We start from the raw sequence: 18,312 nt of genomic DNA, 5'->3' as shown, positions 1-18,312 counted from the left end.
AAGCGTCTCGTATAAAAATTCTCGACGTGCACCGAAATACGTCGATATAATCTACGCAGAATCGTATGGAAAATTCGAAATCCACGACAGCTCGCGTATTCCACGCGATTCATCGTTGAAGATTACATTTTGTTGAAATCGCGCGCGCGCCTTCTCGCGAACGCTTCCGAACCTCGGAGGTGGAATGTTAAACGAAAGAATCGCAGCTGCGACTAACCGTGGAGAAATTTTCGACCGACTGGGAAATCACATCTATAAGCAATGACTGGAAACGCGTTCAGTGCTCGGTATGCCGGGTCGAAACGAAAGGCGATATATACAGAGGAACAGCGAGAACGACGAAGAAGTAGTAGCATCCTTCGAGCTAGCAGTAGGAAGTAGAAAGACGTTGATGTTTCACAGGTCGTACGATGTACGTTGCTGTTTTCTCGAGGTTCTCTCGCATGGGTAACGATGCGGAGCATAAAATGCAGCACAGAAATACTGTAAGGAGGTCCTCGTCGTACGGTGTCGTCGGATGTTTCAACGGAATAATAAAACGCGCAACCTTCCCTTTCCTCTCATTTTTTCCCATCGTTCTATCCACTTTTCTTCGCCACCACGCTCCACTTTCTTTCTGTCTCGATGGATAACTTAATTTTATTCTTTTCCTACCTTTCTCCTTCCTTTATCGATCGTCGAGCTTTGTCTCGCCGAACGTTTTCTCTAGGTTCAATTTGTCCGAAATCTCTAGCCTCGTCGAGATGAGCGCAAAGAATAATTGCACGATGTTTATGCAACGATGATATCGTTCAGTAAGTTTGGTATCGCGCGTGGAATTTTGCTTTCGATGAAAATTACGCGTCTATCCTTGTCGAGGCGAACGTGAAGAATAATACGGAGAATGTTCATCGAACGATTTACTACTTTTCTGCGTTTGAACATTGGCTTTCGACGAGAGAAAAGATGGACGGATGTTTTATGACGGTAAAAAATTAGATAATCGTACCTGCGAAAGAGAGGAGGTTCGTGCACGAGCAGATGAAAGTCGTTTTCGGAGCAGACTTCACGGTCACGATGGTGAACCGCGCATTTAAAGCTTCTAGTTCGTTTGCCACTCATCTGTAACAGAGATAATTAATTATTATTGATCGCTGTTCGAAGTCAGTATTTTATTCGGAGATTTAAAAACATAGGTCTGCTGCGGGTTAATAATCGATAAATTTACAGCAACGTTTAGATCGTATCTATTGGAAGAGAAAGAGAAGTTCATATCCAAAAGTACGAAGGTTTATTAATACGAGCACGAGTCGACTATAAATTTGTAGCCCATTCAAAAAAGTTCTCAATTTTTGTTTATTTACTCAAATTGCCCAGAAATACAGGCTATCTCGTTATTCATAAAAGTACAAACACTGATATACTTCAAATACCAAAGAATGTATTAACGTATCATAATAAATTATATCTCGTTGCATAATTTGTTTCCCATGATCAAAATGTCCTGTCCAGAAGTTTTCCATTTTCCAAGGTATATTCAAATATTCGAAGCTTCCCATGATTTTTCCTCCTCAAGTAAAATTACATCGTACCGTTACGAAATAATGATGAAATATTTGATATCGAATAGAGAAAAACAAGGATAGGAAAAATGGCAGCATGTTCATTTCAATTTATTTACCAGTCACAAACATATCCGGAACTGTAAGAACCATAAAGGCACGTCGATGTATCGGAGAATCTCGTGGCATCGATGCAGACGCGCCATTATCGTAGAAAAATGTTGAAAGGACAAGATCCGACGAAACGATCGATTTGACGGGAAGTCAACGACACAAAAGGTGGCTGCAGTTCTTGGCACGATCCTTTGGAAGGAAGCTCGACTCGACGCTGCTCGAGCTGCGGTGTCTGATATTTGGATCAGGATCCGTTAACGCGGTTAGGCAAATGCGAGCAGGAACGCTAGCAAACTCCTTCAGCTAAGTCGTGTACATAGAACGGCCCTGTACCACGAAGACACGAACAAACATCCACAAACACGAGTACCGTCTTACGCGTGCAGTTTGTACCAATGTAGAAGGAAGAGAGTGTGTGCACAGTGGCGTAAGAGCTTCCTACATTACTATCCATCGACCATGGAACCCGCTCGCTATCGTATTTACTGGTGCACGATAGTTGTTTTAGGCTACGAGACCTGTGGGCCAATGAATTTCTCATCAATGTCGCGAATAATTTAAGTAGAACGATAATCGTTCATCGAAGAAAAGGGTACGAAGAAAAAGGATATGAACGAAAGGTGAAGTTATTTGAGTATCTGCCCTTTTTTTTACGATTATACGAAGAAACTACGCGGGACAAAGTTAAACCGTTTCTGTAAATAACAAACAATCTTTTCTCGTGTTTATTTATTTTGAAGATTCGAAGGTCGTTGGTATTTCTTTAAATAGAATCTTATGTATCTTTTTATACCGGTTGACGTGATTTTCTTTTCCCTATACAAATAATCCAAGTACGTACAGAAGTTTAGAGAATAACTACATAAATAGTTACATAAGCTTAAAACATATTTCGATCTTAATTCGATGAAATGCAGTACTGCATGAAACGTAAAGGAAACGTAAACGTAAGAGTACCATTTTACGCCTTTTCTTCTTTTTCGTACGCCAAGTTGCACGAAATTAAGGTTAAAATACCATTTAATCTATTTTCAGGCACAAGCAGCTTAATACTCTCGTATAGGAGAATAAGAAAACGCATCAATTGATGGATAAAAAGGTATAGTACCCCTACGTCTAAGAACGTACCGGTAGCCTTGGAATCTCGCGAAGAAACGACCTTGAGAAGAAATTCTTTCCACCGTTATGTGTGCCCCTTCGAGTAGTTTAACTTTGTCCTGAGAAGTTTTTTCCGGACAATCGTACACAAGGCAGATATTTAAGCGATCTCATTCAGCTGAGACATACTGTACATGTATACCGTGTATGTACAACCTGTGTACGCGTAGAAAAAAGTTGAAGAAAAACTTTAGGAGCATACAGTACTCATCAAAACAAGCAAAAACGTCTTAATAAACATGGGTTCGCAAACCACTAGTTTCAGAGTTACGAGGTGTTTTTGCCAGTAGGACATTACCTTTACAACATATGTTCAATATGTCTCCCGTTCATTTCCACGCACACTTCTACACGTTTTCTCATAGAAGCGCGCAGACTTTGAAAGATCCCTGGCGTTTCTTCTTATCACTTGGCAGTACTTTTTCATTCGTTGTATCAACTCATTTAACGAAACAGCTGTTTTCCTATACGTCATACATTTAGACGCTAAACTGCGAAACTAATAGTTTCTCGACTCACGTTTATTAACATCTCTTTGTTTCCTCTGTTTCGACCAGTACTACGTGTCAATTTTTTCCCTAACTTTTTACACATCTATTTTGTACAACCTTTTGTACATTTTGTTATATTATTTCATACTTTGTACGATGTACAATTTTCAGACATTGTTCGAATAATAGCCTGATAACGTTTGATGCGAGAGGATCTCTAGGATTGCTATCTTCTCCGACGAATAAAATCGGAACAAGTTCTTTTATTTGGTTTCGCTTGAAAAATTTCTGGATCAGTTAGATCGTCGTCGATGAAATTTCACTTATTTGCGCTGGATAGTAGAAACGAAACGCAACTGTACGTGTTTCTCTTCCGCGTTGAAACGTAGCTACGATAAATGTAGATTTCTTATTAAAATAGAATGTAAATCATGTTCTTATGTATGTGTACGTAGATGTACGCGTTAAATCGGTGCGAAATTTCGGAGAATTTTCCAAGGCGGCGACAGTGCGCGGTGATGGGCCGAAACAAAGCACGATGGAGCGAGTTCTGGCTGCGCGGAGAACCAGCTGCCGGAAGCCGCAGTGTTTCTTGCTCGTTTGATTGCCAAAAAGAAGCGGTCGCGGAGGAAGAACAGCGGCAAGGGTGCACGCCGATGAACTTCGTGGAACGTCTAGCCGGCCAAGAGAATTAAATTTGCCGTTGCCGTGGAATCGGTATTCCTATTTGCCACGCCTCGGAGCGTATCCCTTGTCCTTTCTGCTTCTTTTTTCACCATTTCGTTTTGTATCCCCCAGCGAATTTTTTTACCTCTTAATGACCAATAAATTGTCGTCGTATAATGGTTCATCTCGTGATTTAAACGTCCATTCGTAAGATACTGTACGTATGAAAATTTGATCGTGTTAGTTGATCACCAGCGTAACACATTGATATCTGTTAAATTATTTACTTAAATTATCGTTCAATATTCACATTCATATTCATATCCTTAATATTTTACTTCATTTAGTCGGCTATTTTAATATTAATAAGTTTCTTAAGAAAAAATATGTTACATCTTTATCGTTGCCAGCTGATTATAATTATAAAAATAGGTTTAACAATTGTCACCGGTAAACGAAAGAAAAGTCTATACGTTAAAGAATCAAGAGTCTTTGTAATCTTCGTTTAGTCTGGTAAAACGATCAACATCGTAAAATTAATCTTCAAACTTGCATTCGTAATTAAAGCGCAGATAAAATCCTACCGCTGTAAAATTACCGCCGTTAATCAAGCTGATCCCTTTTCTCGCTAAAAAAAGACAAATTAAACACTTAGGAAATCTGGCCAATGCATTTACAAATCTCCTTTAATCAACCGGCGTACCTCGTACTTTCTAACTCACTCTCGTAATTTCCACTAATTTCCAAGATCAAAGACGAAGAATAGGGTATAGTGGCGTAATCGTAGGACAGTTCGGACGTTAATGAAAAGGTGGTAGGTCGTCGTTTGCCTTTAAATATCCGTTGGTCACGTGTTACATCTAGCAAGGTTTTACCGCGCAATGAAGCAGCGGAGATTCGTTGCCAGCCAGTGTCCGGCTAAGTAAGTAAATCTTCGACGTGAATTTACGGTCCCGGAGGGAGTCGGTTCGTGTGTCTCGTCGCCGTGGCCGGGATCGATAGTATCGCAGAAGGAGCCCAAGGGCTCGTTCTATTAATCTCGATCGTTTGTTCGGAGTTTATCGCCGTGCAGCGATGTATCCAGGATATTTAGAAGAGCTTGGCCACGCTCGAAACACCAGCGAAGCTTTTTGCCGGCGACTTGTGGATTCTAGCATGAAATTTAATCTGTTGTTCGTCGCTTATCGCGAGGCTGGAAACCTTGCGAGCATCGTGTAAGATAAAACCATGGAACCGAGATAGAAAAGCGGAGTAAACGTGTTTACAGCGAGGTGCGCAATTTTAAAATCTACGGCTGTACAAAACGTGAACGTATAAATGTAGTTTGTTGTGCTTTTGGTTTCGCCGGATCAATCGGGAAAGTGCAACGCGTAACACGATTGATCTGAAAAACCAAAAGCGTGACAGCCATCGACCATCGTGAAAGCTTAAAATCTGAAATAAACGCAGTTACCTGATTGCCAATGATATCAAAGTGGAAATTAAACAAACATAGTTTGCATCTTTTTCTACCATTGAAATACGAATAAACGAATAAACGAACGGCTTCAAACGTACCGACTTGTTTCATATAGGATGCAGCTAAACTAATTTTCTAGTGATATTTTCCTGAAACATATCCTTCATATTAATTAACAAATACCATTTTACCTAGCAATATTTTATGTATCGTACAGAACGATCACTTCCCCTTAAAAATTACCTATTAAATTAAACCTGTTCACCAAACTAACACTATAATAGAGCTATAAAGAATTATAATACGTAAAATAAAACTATAATATGAAACTGCTTGTAGGTGGGAAAACCACGATGCCTGAAAAGCTATACGAGAAAAGATCGATACGCAGAGTTTGGACAAAGTCTGGATAACGTTGCTCAAGGCAAATGAGTTCGTGGAATGTCGGCGGTACTGTGGTTTCAATCGGACGATAACAGAGATCGATGGGAAACGCGTGGTCCGACGCCTTCCACCGAGGGATGGTCAATGAGGGACGAGGTACGCGCACGGCTATTATAGCGCGAACATAGCAAACGCAGACCGACGAGTCAGCTCGTCGTAAACACGAGTACAACCGGCCAGTTTAATTCGATTAGGCCGCGATCATCGGACTGCTCGATCGCCCGGCAGCGAATTCCCTTGCTAACTTCGCGCTCTTGCGCGTTCCGCAATCTAATGACGGTCCTATAAACGATACTCGGCCAACCGGCACGGGTTGATAAACGCGTTGCATTCTTCAAATTGTACGGTCCACGAGTGAACACCGAAAATGCCGAGCTAGAATGTCAAATGCCAGGTGAAAATGAAAATTGTGTTTATACGTGGACGAGAAGATAACCGAGTTTTCCAATTGCTGTTTTTAAAACGTTTCATAGTTAACGATATTTGTCTTTTTAACGGTATTCGGAAAGATAAAACCGAGTCTTGAATGGTATTTACGTCGTCGCGCTCGATGTAGGAAGATCGTGCGTACGTGCATCGATGAGGATAAAATCGAGTGTCTAGGTGGAATTCTTTTTACGTTTTGTAATTAATAGACAGGAACGTTTGTCGGACTACGGATGTATTTTCGTTGATATCTATACGTCTATAATTAGTAAACAAAGTCTCAAATGTAATCCTTTTCTACATTCTTTTACAAAATTTACATTTTTTACCATCTATCACCGAATAGCACAAGTTAGATAAATACAAGACGCTTTCTACGATTATTTTATCATGCTCGAAGCTTTCCAAGTACAAATATAATTTTTTACTACAAGCTACGTAATCCGTTTGTCGAAAAAGCGTCCAATTATTCCTCAACAAAGGAACGGTGGTAGAAAGGAAATGGAGAAAGTCGGGAAAAAGAAGGACATGAAGCAGTAAGAGAATAAAAAGGGAGAAAGGCGCAATCAAGGTAGATATCCCCCGATCGTTTTAGGAAGATATGCCTGTACACGTAGAGGGCGAATAAGAGACGCAATTCCCGTGGATCCAGTCACGTGTTCCAACCCCTAGGAGGGTACGGTAACACGTATACGCGCGGCTACATAGAGTGAATTTTCCGGAGCATTGTCGAGAAGCACGGCTCTATTCGATTTCGAATCGAATCGAATCGAATGAGCTTGGAGAAGGGGGTGGTTTGCAACGGACGAGCGGGAAACCGACGTTTGCGCGAGCCGGAGAATTTACCCCATTGGCCAGCCTAATGGCACGGATTTCATTATGCCGGGTTTACACGGGGCCGGGCCTACATTACGTGGCAAGTCGGCCCTCCGACCATTTGGAATGCAAAACTGTTGCCTGCGCAAATTTGCTTCCAGAGAATATTGGTCTGTCGAATGGTTTAATCGTGTTGACGGTCCCATGAGAAGAGCCTCGCCTCGTGAAATGTTAAAGGAATCCACTGTATCGGCTGTCTTCCACTTTTCCCTGGAAAACTCCCGAGATCATATCGATCAATTATTTAAGACCAGGGCACGGAATAGAATTGCAGCTGTAATTTTGTACTTTACATCCCCTAACGAAGCTTGTCCTTGTAAACGTAGGTCGTATAAATAGCTGCTTTGGGGGAACGACACTTTTTTATGAAAAAGCAAATCGTTTAATTATTCGAGATAGAAGCTCGGGTACAGTTACGGTTATAATTCGTAATGCGTGGGTCCTGAATGAAGGTTAAAATGGTAAATCTCTTTATTTTTTTTTTTTTTTTTTTTTTTTTTTTTATAGAAGTAGAAATGTTTCGTACGTAGGTCAGAGATTGTCGAAAAAATTATAGCTTGATATTATTTTACATACGGTGGCGTGTGAAAGTTGTTGGCTGAAAGTGACGCGTGAAAGGATTTTAATTGTTCAACGTTGAGCTCAGGAATGCGGTATGTAAAAGATACAGTAGAAGAAATAAAAATGTAGGAAATTATTAGAAATAATATCAAAACATTGGTAGATGGATTGTTTTTCTAGTTAAAACGAAGTTTTCGGGAAATTTCCCAACGTGTCAATGTAATCGCGTAATTCTGTAAAAACGAAGCTCCTATAATTCTATAGTTACACTATAATCCAATCGCGCGAAACACTCTGTATTTTCGCCGCCTGTTCGTCCTTTATTTCTCCGTCAATAATCACACGAGAACAGCGGCAAGAAAAATAGTTCCTCGGGCGAAAGGGTAAATCGGAGATCGAGCGGGCCTCGTACAAGTTGAAGAACGTGCGAGATTTTTCAACGAGAAGGATATAGGGGCTTTTTTGCCTCCATTTCTCTCTCACGTTTATGGCTATGATCTCAAAGGAGGCACACATCATTTTTAGGTTTGAAATTAAGTTTGGCGAGATTCCAGCGTATCGACGTGAGAATCCCTCTCTTCCAGTACGCTCACGTGCAAACGTAATCCACTAGACGGTACGCTTAAAGCTTTCACGATAATTGGACTGGTTTATGCGGGCATAAACAACTCACGACAGATTTAGCCCATAAAATTTGATTAACATTCCTCTTTCATGGAATTAATAAATATGATTAAATTTAGTTGCCACGTCTCTTTCGTATTTCTTCGTATTTTTTCTCCTATTCTCTTCTGTTTCCTATTCTTAACGAAGACAGTCGATCCGAAACGATCGGAAACAAACGAGCACCAATTTTTAACAGAACCACGACCAACGACGTGTTTCTTTCCTTTTTCTCTCCCTCTCTCTCTCTCTCTCTCTCTCTCTCTTCTTTTTCTTCTTTGCAGAAAGAAACTTTTTCGTGGGCACGTTAAACGCGCGTTAAATAACGAAACAAACCCGTTAAGAGCATCGCATAATTTAAGTCTGTTATAAGCTTGTTTGATAAATTGCGGATCGGAGAGTAAATTGAAGCATTTATCAAGTAATTTTATTAACCCGAGTTTATCGTATGCAAGACCGAAGAAGGAAACGGATTCACTTCGGCGAAATTAATTCTACACGTTAGGCGAAACGCTTTTTTGCATGGCAAGCTCGTGAAAAAACCTTCTCCATCGCATAATTAGATTCTCGGGGTTTTCCACCTTTTTATGCGGCTAACGCTACGCCTTATACGTATACGTACGTATATCGAACTTGGTGCGCAAATCTGACAGAGGTAAATTGCACTTTTTTGTACGTCGGTGATTTTTGTATCAGCGTTTTCACGCGTCTTACTCTATTTTTTTCTCTTTTTGCCGGAACTGCTGAGGTTGTCAATTTTTCTCTGCGCGCCGAATATGCGTTTCACTAGACGGGAACGAAAGTGTACGACTGCAGATTGAAAGTATTTTCAATGCATCTCGTGAGACCGTTTGTCGTTCTAGAATTATAGAATCATTGAGAATATTAGTCAAAGAATTGATACAACTCGTTAGTTCCTTTTCGTACAATATATTTCGTACAAATCGTAGTGAATTACATTATGAGAGAAAAACAAAGACTACAAACGAATTACACGTAATATTCGAATAATTACAAATTATAGTTTCTGTAGCTTTGTTGGCATCTTTTTCCCATTTATCTTACACTTGCTCGTGGAAATTATAGAAAAATGAATTAATAGGAGAAAGACGAAGAAGAAGAAGAAGAAGGAGAAGCAGAAGAGGAAAGTATTATCATACAGAGAAAATGTTGTTTCGAGCAATCGTATTGTCTTATTGTTAGAGGAGACAAATAATTGCCTTATTTCAATTGGTAAACGCATTCAATGGTTATTGCTATTATATACAAAAGTGGTCCGCTGTTAAGGGAATTTTTTCTTTGCAAGATTGCATCAAAAGAAGAGCAGAGTGAGTGGAGGTAAAGTCGACGAAATATTGAAACGGAAATTGCGACAATTCGTTGCGGAGGAAAGAACTGTTTCAAAGAGTAATATTATTCTAAAGGCGTATAAAACGTTTAAATTGTATTTCTTTCAATAAATTTAGACTGGCTGTTATTGTTCAAAATATTCATTTTCCATTCGTCAAAAGTTATATTCCAACAATTGCACAAACATTGACTACGTTTTTCTTAATATTCTCGTGTTTCAAACGCGATATATCGCGTTATACTTGAGTGACAAAAATGCGTATGTAGGACTGTAAAATTATTAGAATTTTGCAAATATTTAATGGAAATATTTCACTTCGTATATTTCTATATAAAATTCTTTTGCTTTTAAAAAGTAAAAGACAGATGTACGTGCGTGCGATTTCTTTATTTCGAATCTTTAAATATCGAATGATTTTATTACGTTGTGTCAAGATTTCACCAAAGAATGTTTGCTGAGTTTTTATACGGGAATCGCGTTCCCTCTACGAATCGATGCAAACTAGTTTAAATTTGATATGAAAATGTCTACGCGCCAGCTACCTGTTTCGTTATTCCGAAAATAATTCACGAAAATTTAGAGTGGGACGAGCCGAAATACGGACAAAATTTTTCACAAATTATTTTTCGCTGAAGCGTAACGTGATACTAATCTCGTTAACTAACCACTGTTTCGTAACAGCTGAAACTTTTATTTCGATGCTCTTTCATTTTCTCGAATTGACATTTAACGAGAATAGAATCGATTCTTTTATCATAGACGCCACGAGCATTGAAATATTTAACATTAGAAAAATGAGAAAATCATTTTCAAGGTAGACAGGCCATGCAAGGAATAAAAGGGGCGAATCGACTGCAGTTTGATCTATCGAGAGGCATTCGTTGCAATTTTAAAGCGATCGAATCCCTCGGTGCAGTCGAACGACGTTATATGCGGCTTCGTCGACCACGACACAGAATTCCGAGGTTACAGCTTGCCCGCAACTGGTTACCCGCTGTTCAATTAACAATTACGAATGAATATTAATTGCAAGCTCTCCAATTTTCGGAAGTGACGCGACTGAATGTCGACTAGAAACGTTGCCTCGCACGTGATAATGACGCGCAACGCGCTACATAATCGATTAAATGGCATTTGCGGCCCTCCATCAAAATTGGTCATCTTAATGCTCATTAATTACCCATTTCTGACCATATAATATCTTGTTCATTTTTTACATCGGTCGAAAGGAAACAGATACGTTTAATTGCATTTGAAATTAGATATACAGATGATCGTGAAAGATGTAATTCGGTGTACCCGTAGTAAACCAACGTTAGCGATAGAGTTTTTTTTATTAAAAGTATAATAAAGCGCTGGCGAAATTGTGCAGCGATATTTAAAGAGTCGGAAATTCACGGTAATTTCAGCCACCAAAGAAGTTTATTAAACTTCATAAGTTGGTTTGATTTTGTATCGTAGAATTTTCAAGAAACAACGCGTCTTCGCTTTCTTATCTCGTTCCTTAACGTACAAGTATCCTCGTGGAAAATTAAAGCAACAAAGTAGACACGGACGTCTCGTTCTTCGAAACGGGCCAAGGTTGATTATCCCTCAGAATTTTGTAACGAATCATAGATGAACATCTCCATAAAAATTGAACGATTCGTTAATATCGCCGCACGGTACATTTTCACCTAATTGAAACGAGAAACAAAATGTTTTCCCCTGGTTAAATACACATTCCTACGAATATCATTTCACTTGGACCCAACGTTTCTCTAATCAATTTTCTACTCCACCTAATAACCACCTTATCGACGCACGTTACCTTCTTTCATTTCGCCGAAGCTGAAGCAGATCGAACGAACGATCTGACGTGGTAAACGACGCAATACACGTAAAGGAATCGATACTAATTATCGGAGATTTCGGCGGGCAGGCGATCGTGTAAATCGATCTAGTAATACCAATCAGATCAATCGAGATAAGGCTGATCCGAGTAATTCGAATGGAAACTGGCAACTCCAGGTTCCCCTCTTGCTCCCTCTCCGTGGAAGATGTGTTTCGTCCCGTATGGCGAGCTTGCTTCGCTTAGAGAGCCCCGCGTAGTTCGTTACAACCGAGGTCACGCACAGAACGACAATGAGAAAGAGGCTGCGACGGTGAAACGCGAATCAAAATCCGGTGCGCCCTGTTCCCTCTGTTCTCTGGTCGTCTGGGTCGTTACAAAGGATCGTTAACCGTGTTTCCACGTGGCCATCGTGGCTCGTTACCGGTTCCTCCGTGTATTTCGCCGACATCTGTAGCTAGCACGAGCAAATCATAGAAATCAGATAACAACGATATACCCGCCTCTGCGAATTTGTATCGCCGAGACCGTCTCCCCTTTTGCTCCGCCTTCTCCTGCACGTTCTTCTATTTCGAGAAAGGACCACTTCGTTTACATATCTATGCGAGACTTACCCCTCTGGAGCGCCCTTCGACGATCGCCCCTTTCGAAACACGCGCGCGTCAACGCGAGGTCGCATTCGGTTCCTCGTTCACGCACCCTAAGTCTGCTGCCTGAATCCAGACACGTGGACGTATACGCGCGTGGAGACGTATATTCGATTTCCAGGTTGCCGGAATTTTCGTCTCGCCCTTTCGATGTTACACGCAGTCGGTCGTTTTCAACGGCTACCTCGATTTCGTGCCGCGGATTAGAAATTGCAGCGTTTGGATCGTAGTACGTCGGGGTGCGCGATTCAACTAGCGAAATTGTTAGCGAAATTTTATAAGTTACGAGTTAAGAGCGTTAACGAATTAACGTGTATAGGAACTACGAGCTTGGCAATGACAGTGTCACAGAGCCATAAATTAACAATAGCAAAGACCCTAACGAACATCCCGCAGGCCATCGAAACAACAACGTAGACTGTTGCAGTGTTAGAAGAGAGGCATAACTTTCCGTAAGAGGCAAACTCATAGGATATAAACCTTCCGAAAATCAGCTCTCGACACACTCTGTTCTAACATTCTTCACTGTCACTCCGATGGATTCGTATAATAAATTCTGCCAGTATATCTAAAGTCTGAATTTTTCTTACCTTGCTCGTGAAACGCTTAAACTTACGCGAGATCATTCAAAGGACACGAAGAACGACCAGTGATTTCTTAATTTCACCACTCGCCGTGTTTTCGACGTGACAACAGGAACGAGGTTGGACGTGCAAGTTTGTAAATTACAAGCCGAAAGTAGTCGATCATTCAGGTAATAGTATTCTTCGACGTAAAATTGTAAATTTATAAGGAAGAAGTTTATAATCTGTTCCTCGTAACTTTACGATTCTTATCGATGTTGTTGGCTGGTAAACTATTACGTAAGAGTTGCTTGGTAGTAGCATTAGAGGAAACGTTCGTCGACAAATCGTCGAACTTAAATTTGAACGTAATAGCTCGCCTGCGGTAATTTTACAGAGCGACGTCTCTACTTTCGATTTTTCCCAGAAATCGGCGAAAGGCAACGAGAGCGAAAGGATCGGAGATTAAACGTTGGAGAATCAACCCCAATATTCGAGCGTCCACCTATCCGCTAACAAAGCCGAGAAAAGTATCTACGATCAGCTGGAAAGTCGAAAAACCGTAAATCAAGATTACTCTCGTTAACGATGGAAATATTCCAGCGTTTCCTCTAACTCTCTGACTAACGCCGTGAAACTTGTAAAACCACTTCCTTGAGTTGTCGAGAGGAAGTTCCGTGTTGCAAGCCAGCGCCAACAAGTGTATCAAAGAGAAACGGAATAACGAGAGACGGCCTGTAAACGAGCAGGCCGGCCATTCAGACATTTTGATCTTATTTTTCTCGTAGCTGCGAAATTCATGGACGCCGATTAGTTTCGTTTAATTCGAGGCAAGCAATTGGTACTTTGAACGCTCCGAGTAATTAGGTAGGTGAGCCCGTTGAAAAGGAAGAAGCGAGAAACGGAGTAGCGAAGCTCTGGAGACCGCGTAAAGGTTCGTTTACGCCTTACGACCGTCTCGAGATTCTATCTTCTAACGACGTCTCTCTTCTTCTATTACTCTGTTCTATCCGATCTTTCTCTACTTTTCCTCCTTCTCTCTTCTCTCGTAGCGATGCGTGACCGGAGTCAGTATGGCACCGTTAGAAACCGTTCCTACGTGTGCTCACCCACTCGTGGAGAACACGTACCGCCGCGAAAATAAGCTGCGCACTCGTCGGGGTTAAAAGCATTCCCGAGACGACTAAGCTCTCGCGTTTCTTTTTGCCTGGCGCCTGGTCGCAAGTTTCGGGGATGACACACTCCCCCGGCAATACTTAAACATGCTATCCTCTGCTACTGCCAGATCCACTCATTTATTATTTCAAGCTTATCGATTCGATCGTTCGGCATAGTCAGCTTCTGTGATGTCCCGCTTTTCGTTTCCAGTTCCAAGGAAATACCGTTTCAGTCTATAACACGACGAGTGATAGGAAAAGCGTAAAACGCGCGGAAGAACTTTGCTTCATTCTGTTTCTCTGGCGATCTATCGAATCTGTCGCGTCTACCGTCTTTCTTCGATCGACGATCAACGCGTTTCGTTTACAACGGTGAATTTATCACAGTGAACAACGAAACGATGATGAGGATGTGGTACGCGACCGGGGCGGGCGTATCTGTAAAATACCTCTCTTCCTTTTATTACTAGTCTTCCAGACGTTATTTATATTTATATATATTCCTTCCTTCTATATTTCTTTATATTTCGTTTATGGCTGTGTATATCTCTTTCCGCGTTTCGAACCAGCTACGTAGTTTCGTCGATATATTCGAAAGCCACAATATTAAAAAACAAATTATATTCATTGTATTTCTTACAATCCAACGGTGTTAAGCAGTTTCACACCGAAACTATCTTCTCGTTCGATTTTCGGATAATCACCCGCTTGAACGTTTAAAGAAGTATTAGGTTGTCCGGAAAGTGTCTTTCTTTTACAGACCCGTCTTTTACAACGATGCATCTTTGTACAAACGTGAAACCTAGTCTGTCGAACGTTGTGATCATTATTTTGGTAGAAAAAAATGGATCGTACGCAATTCGATAAAATAATATAAAACGGAAAATGTTGTGAAGTATAATTTCCTTATAAAACGAAAGAAACTTTTCGGACGACCTGATATTAGTAATCCCGGTCGTGAAGATTAATATCAATTGAGTTCAGCTTCCACAAAACTCAAGTTGAACTTTCGTAAAGAACAAAAACCGCGATCATCCTGTATGATCATCCAATACGTTTCACAAGAACGAGCAATAGTTTCGTAGAATTGATTATATTCCTATACTTATTGTAACTTAGTTTTCATATATCTACCACGAAGATTCGTGAATGGAACATTTTGACCAATTAGCTGTTTTTGACGAGTATACTCGTCACGAAGAAACGGTAATATTTTTTGTGAAAAAGCGCTGTCGGTAATAAAATTAAAAAATAAAACAGTTATTTCGTTGCAACTTTGTATTATATCAGATTGTCCCAAAAGTTTCTTTCCTTTTGTACGTAATTAATAGATGTACAACATATTTTGTTTTATATTATTTTATTGAATTATGTATGTTGTAGTAATAGAACAAAGTGGGTCACATACGATTCAATAAAATAATATAAAAGTAAAAATGCCGTGCATCTATCATTTCCTCATAAAACGAAAGAAACATTTCGGACAATCTAATAACAGCCACGCGTGCTCTGTGTTTCACGAGTATACTCGTCATCGCTCGCTTTCTGCGACACATTTTAGATACACGCTTTTCAAACAGGTCGTAACAGCTAACTGGTTAATAGATACAATTTACGTAACTTAATTTGTTACACGCAGTAACATCAAAGGTAACAATACCGTATGCTCGAGTGGTATTAGCAGAGTATGTTAGTTGCATTCGCGTCAAAGCCATCGAACGGATTATAGCGAACGGGACACCGCGCCAATTAAACGCACTTATCGAGACAATTATACGGAATCTTGATAACAGCTTGACGCTAGAACTACCTTAACCTTACCGACGTTTCAGTCGCTATAATCCCTGTTAACGAAGGAATTAGGATAATTGTACTTGTTGAGAAATTTGCGATGCGTTTACAAAACAAAAGTTAGCCCATGTCCAATTCATAATCTGACATTCCGAGCGAGATAATCTGAACGTCCAAACGATATCAATTCGATATATGGATTTATTACATCGTTGCATAATTTACATTTTATGCGTTTGGATGCTTTTGTATCGATAATCGGGAATCCAATTAATTGAAAATAAATCCAAAATGAGGTACAGAATTATCCACGTGTTTGTCGTTTCTCGTTTAACCATTTTATTTTCTCTTCTGTTACATGCTTGCTTCTTGAAGAAACGTTATTGGAGAATTCTACTTCTCGAAGAAACGGTATGTTCAACGTTCTATGTTGTATAAAATTATTTTCTTTGCGTATGTCACAGACGTTGCAGCTAATTTTTATTTCAATATTTTTTCGCTCTACTGTCTTCCTCGCTGCTAAGTTACTTAAGTGTCATCGTACGTAAAGCTCGCACGATTTGTGTAAAATTTCTTTATTGAAAAATTTATCGCGAAGAAGCGAAGAAGAAGATAAATAAGTTTCTCACTGTAAAACGTGTCTTCGAATCTTGCGTTGTCCGATATAATGGTCATAAAATATTTATCGCGCGATACAGCTTGGAGGAAACAAAAGGAGTAGAAACGATATTTGGAAGAATGATCGAGATGAAAGTAGACATTGTCCGAGGGGCGAAAGCGTCACTTTCCACAGGTGGTTGAGAAACGAGATAGAGATTTGTCATGAATGAGATTCGAGAAATAGAAAAGGCAAGACGCTGCTACCAAGAAACGTCGTTACGTTCGAGACCGCAGAATACGATCGAACACATTTTCTCGACGTCGTCTCGGCGACGATTTTCAGCCGATTCCGAAACTATTTTAGCGAAAAAGGCGAAAGACCAACGAAATACCTGACAATTCTCGAACGAGTTTTCGCGGAAATACTTTCGATTAGCCGATTTTATCGAGAAATCGAATTCCTCGAACTCGTGCCGCGAAAAGTGCATCGTAAGGGAACAACGAAAGTTAGTAAAAATAGGCGAACATATCTGTTGGATAAAGCAATTGGAAAATGTCGTGTCAGCGTAGAAATTATTCCTATTCTGTTAAAACTTTACTTTGAAATTATTAAATACAGACTGTTGATTGATTCTAACATTAAACACGAACCATAATCATTTTACAATTCTATAATCATACGAATATCGCGTTTCGAATGATAACGTCATCGTTTACTTTCCCTTTTCCTTCGATCTTATTCCATAATTCTAATATCGATCGAGCGAATAAATCCAATTACAGGAAACGTAAAATCGCAAAATGCACACAATACGGAAAAATATCCGAAACATCACGTATTACGATATTCCCTGTACAAAATAAATTTCCACTCGTTTAATTAAGTTCGTAATAATTCGAGTTCGCATAGAAATCCGTAGTCTGTTTATAACGTTTAGATGAAACAATTAAAGGCACGTTCCGAAGAACGATAACAAATAGCCGCGAGATACTTTGTCAATATCTATGGATCTGGTTTCCCGTTATTCCGCTGCCGATCACTCCAGCGGAGTAGAAATCAAAGTAAAAAGACGGTTGCAGTGCGAAACGTAATTCCAGTATATCATGTCGAGACGTAATGAAACATAATGGTTTCGCAAAGTCATTATGTTTTCTGTTAATGGGTTCTCGTTGTTCCCGCCAGCTAACATTTTTGTTTGCCGTGCTATCAAGACGAACGGTGTGCACACATGTGTGTTCAGCGCCGTTTCTCGATAGCCTGATCGATTCACGCGCGTGCCACATAAAAAGAAGGAAGAGAAACGAGCCGCGATGGAGCAACGTCCGTTCGCTCGTTACCGGAACTTGACGAGTCAAACTCCGACCTGATAATAACACGCTACTTTCATAATTGCTGATGTAATTAGAGGGGGGAAAATGGGGGAGTAAGAGGGACTCGTGACGGCACTTCCGCCACAGGACGTACGATTGCTTTCGTTCTCGCTTTGGAATAGGCGCGGATCCGCTATTGTTCGCCATTCTACGATTTCGTTTCCATCGGCAGATCGGACGCGTAATCTTTTTCTCTTTGGTATATTATCCGGTAGAATATTCGCGTCCACTATTGTATAATATTTTACGATTTTAATTCGTCCGTTTCTTCGAAAAGAATTTAATTTCACATTGAGATACCCGAGTTAAGGACTTTTACATTCGTAGTATTTCTGCTTTCTGTTCTCTTCTTTTCTGTTTCGGAAATTCCGTCTTGCGGAATTCGCGAAATTTCATCTTTTATAAAAATACCTAAGTTAGAGATTTGTATACTTTTAGTGCCTGCTTTTTTTTTACCTTCCTACCAATTTCGTTGAAATTGAATTTCTTATGAAAGTTCTTATGTTCTTAGATCTTCGTGTTCGTTATCTTTCCTATCAATTTCGGCGAATCATGATTTATTAGCATTACACGGAGATTACAGGTTACAGCGATTCTAATCA

The 18,312-nt window shown here is 40.1% G+C and overlaps 1 protein-coding gene across 3 annotated transcripts in view; it reads right to left on the bottom strand.

The window, feature by feature from the left end:
- Nucleotides 1–18,312, bottom strand: part of LOC126917646 (protein rhomboid) — a 488,728-nt gene that overhangs the window by 158,928 nt on the left and 311,488 nt on the right. For all 3 annotated transcript variants that reach the window (XM_050724756.1, XM_050724755.1, XM_050724757.1), the window contains one exon: nucleotides 989–1,101. In XM_050724756.1, the coding sequence (XP_050580713.1) occupies nucleotides 989–1,101 (113 nt within the window). The remainder of the gene's footprint in view (nucleotides 1–988; nucleotides 1,102–18,312) is intronic.

Source organism: Bombus affinis, chromosome 6, assembly GCF_024516045.1.
Source record: "Bombus affinis isolate iyBomAffi1 chromosome 6, iyBomAffi1.2, whole genome shotgun sequence".
Taxonomy (NCBI): domain Eukaryota; kingdom Metazoa; phylum Arthropoda; class Insecta; order Hymenoptera; family Apidae; genus Bombus; species Bombus affinis.
The sequence above is the reverse complement of the archived record's forward strand: the minus strand, read 5'-3'. Positions and strand labels throughout refer to the sequence as shown.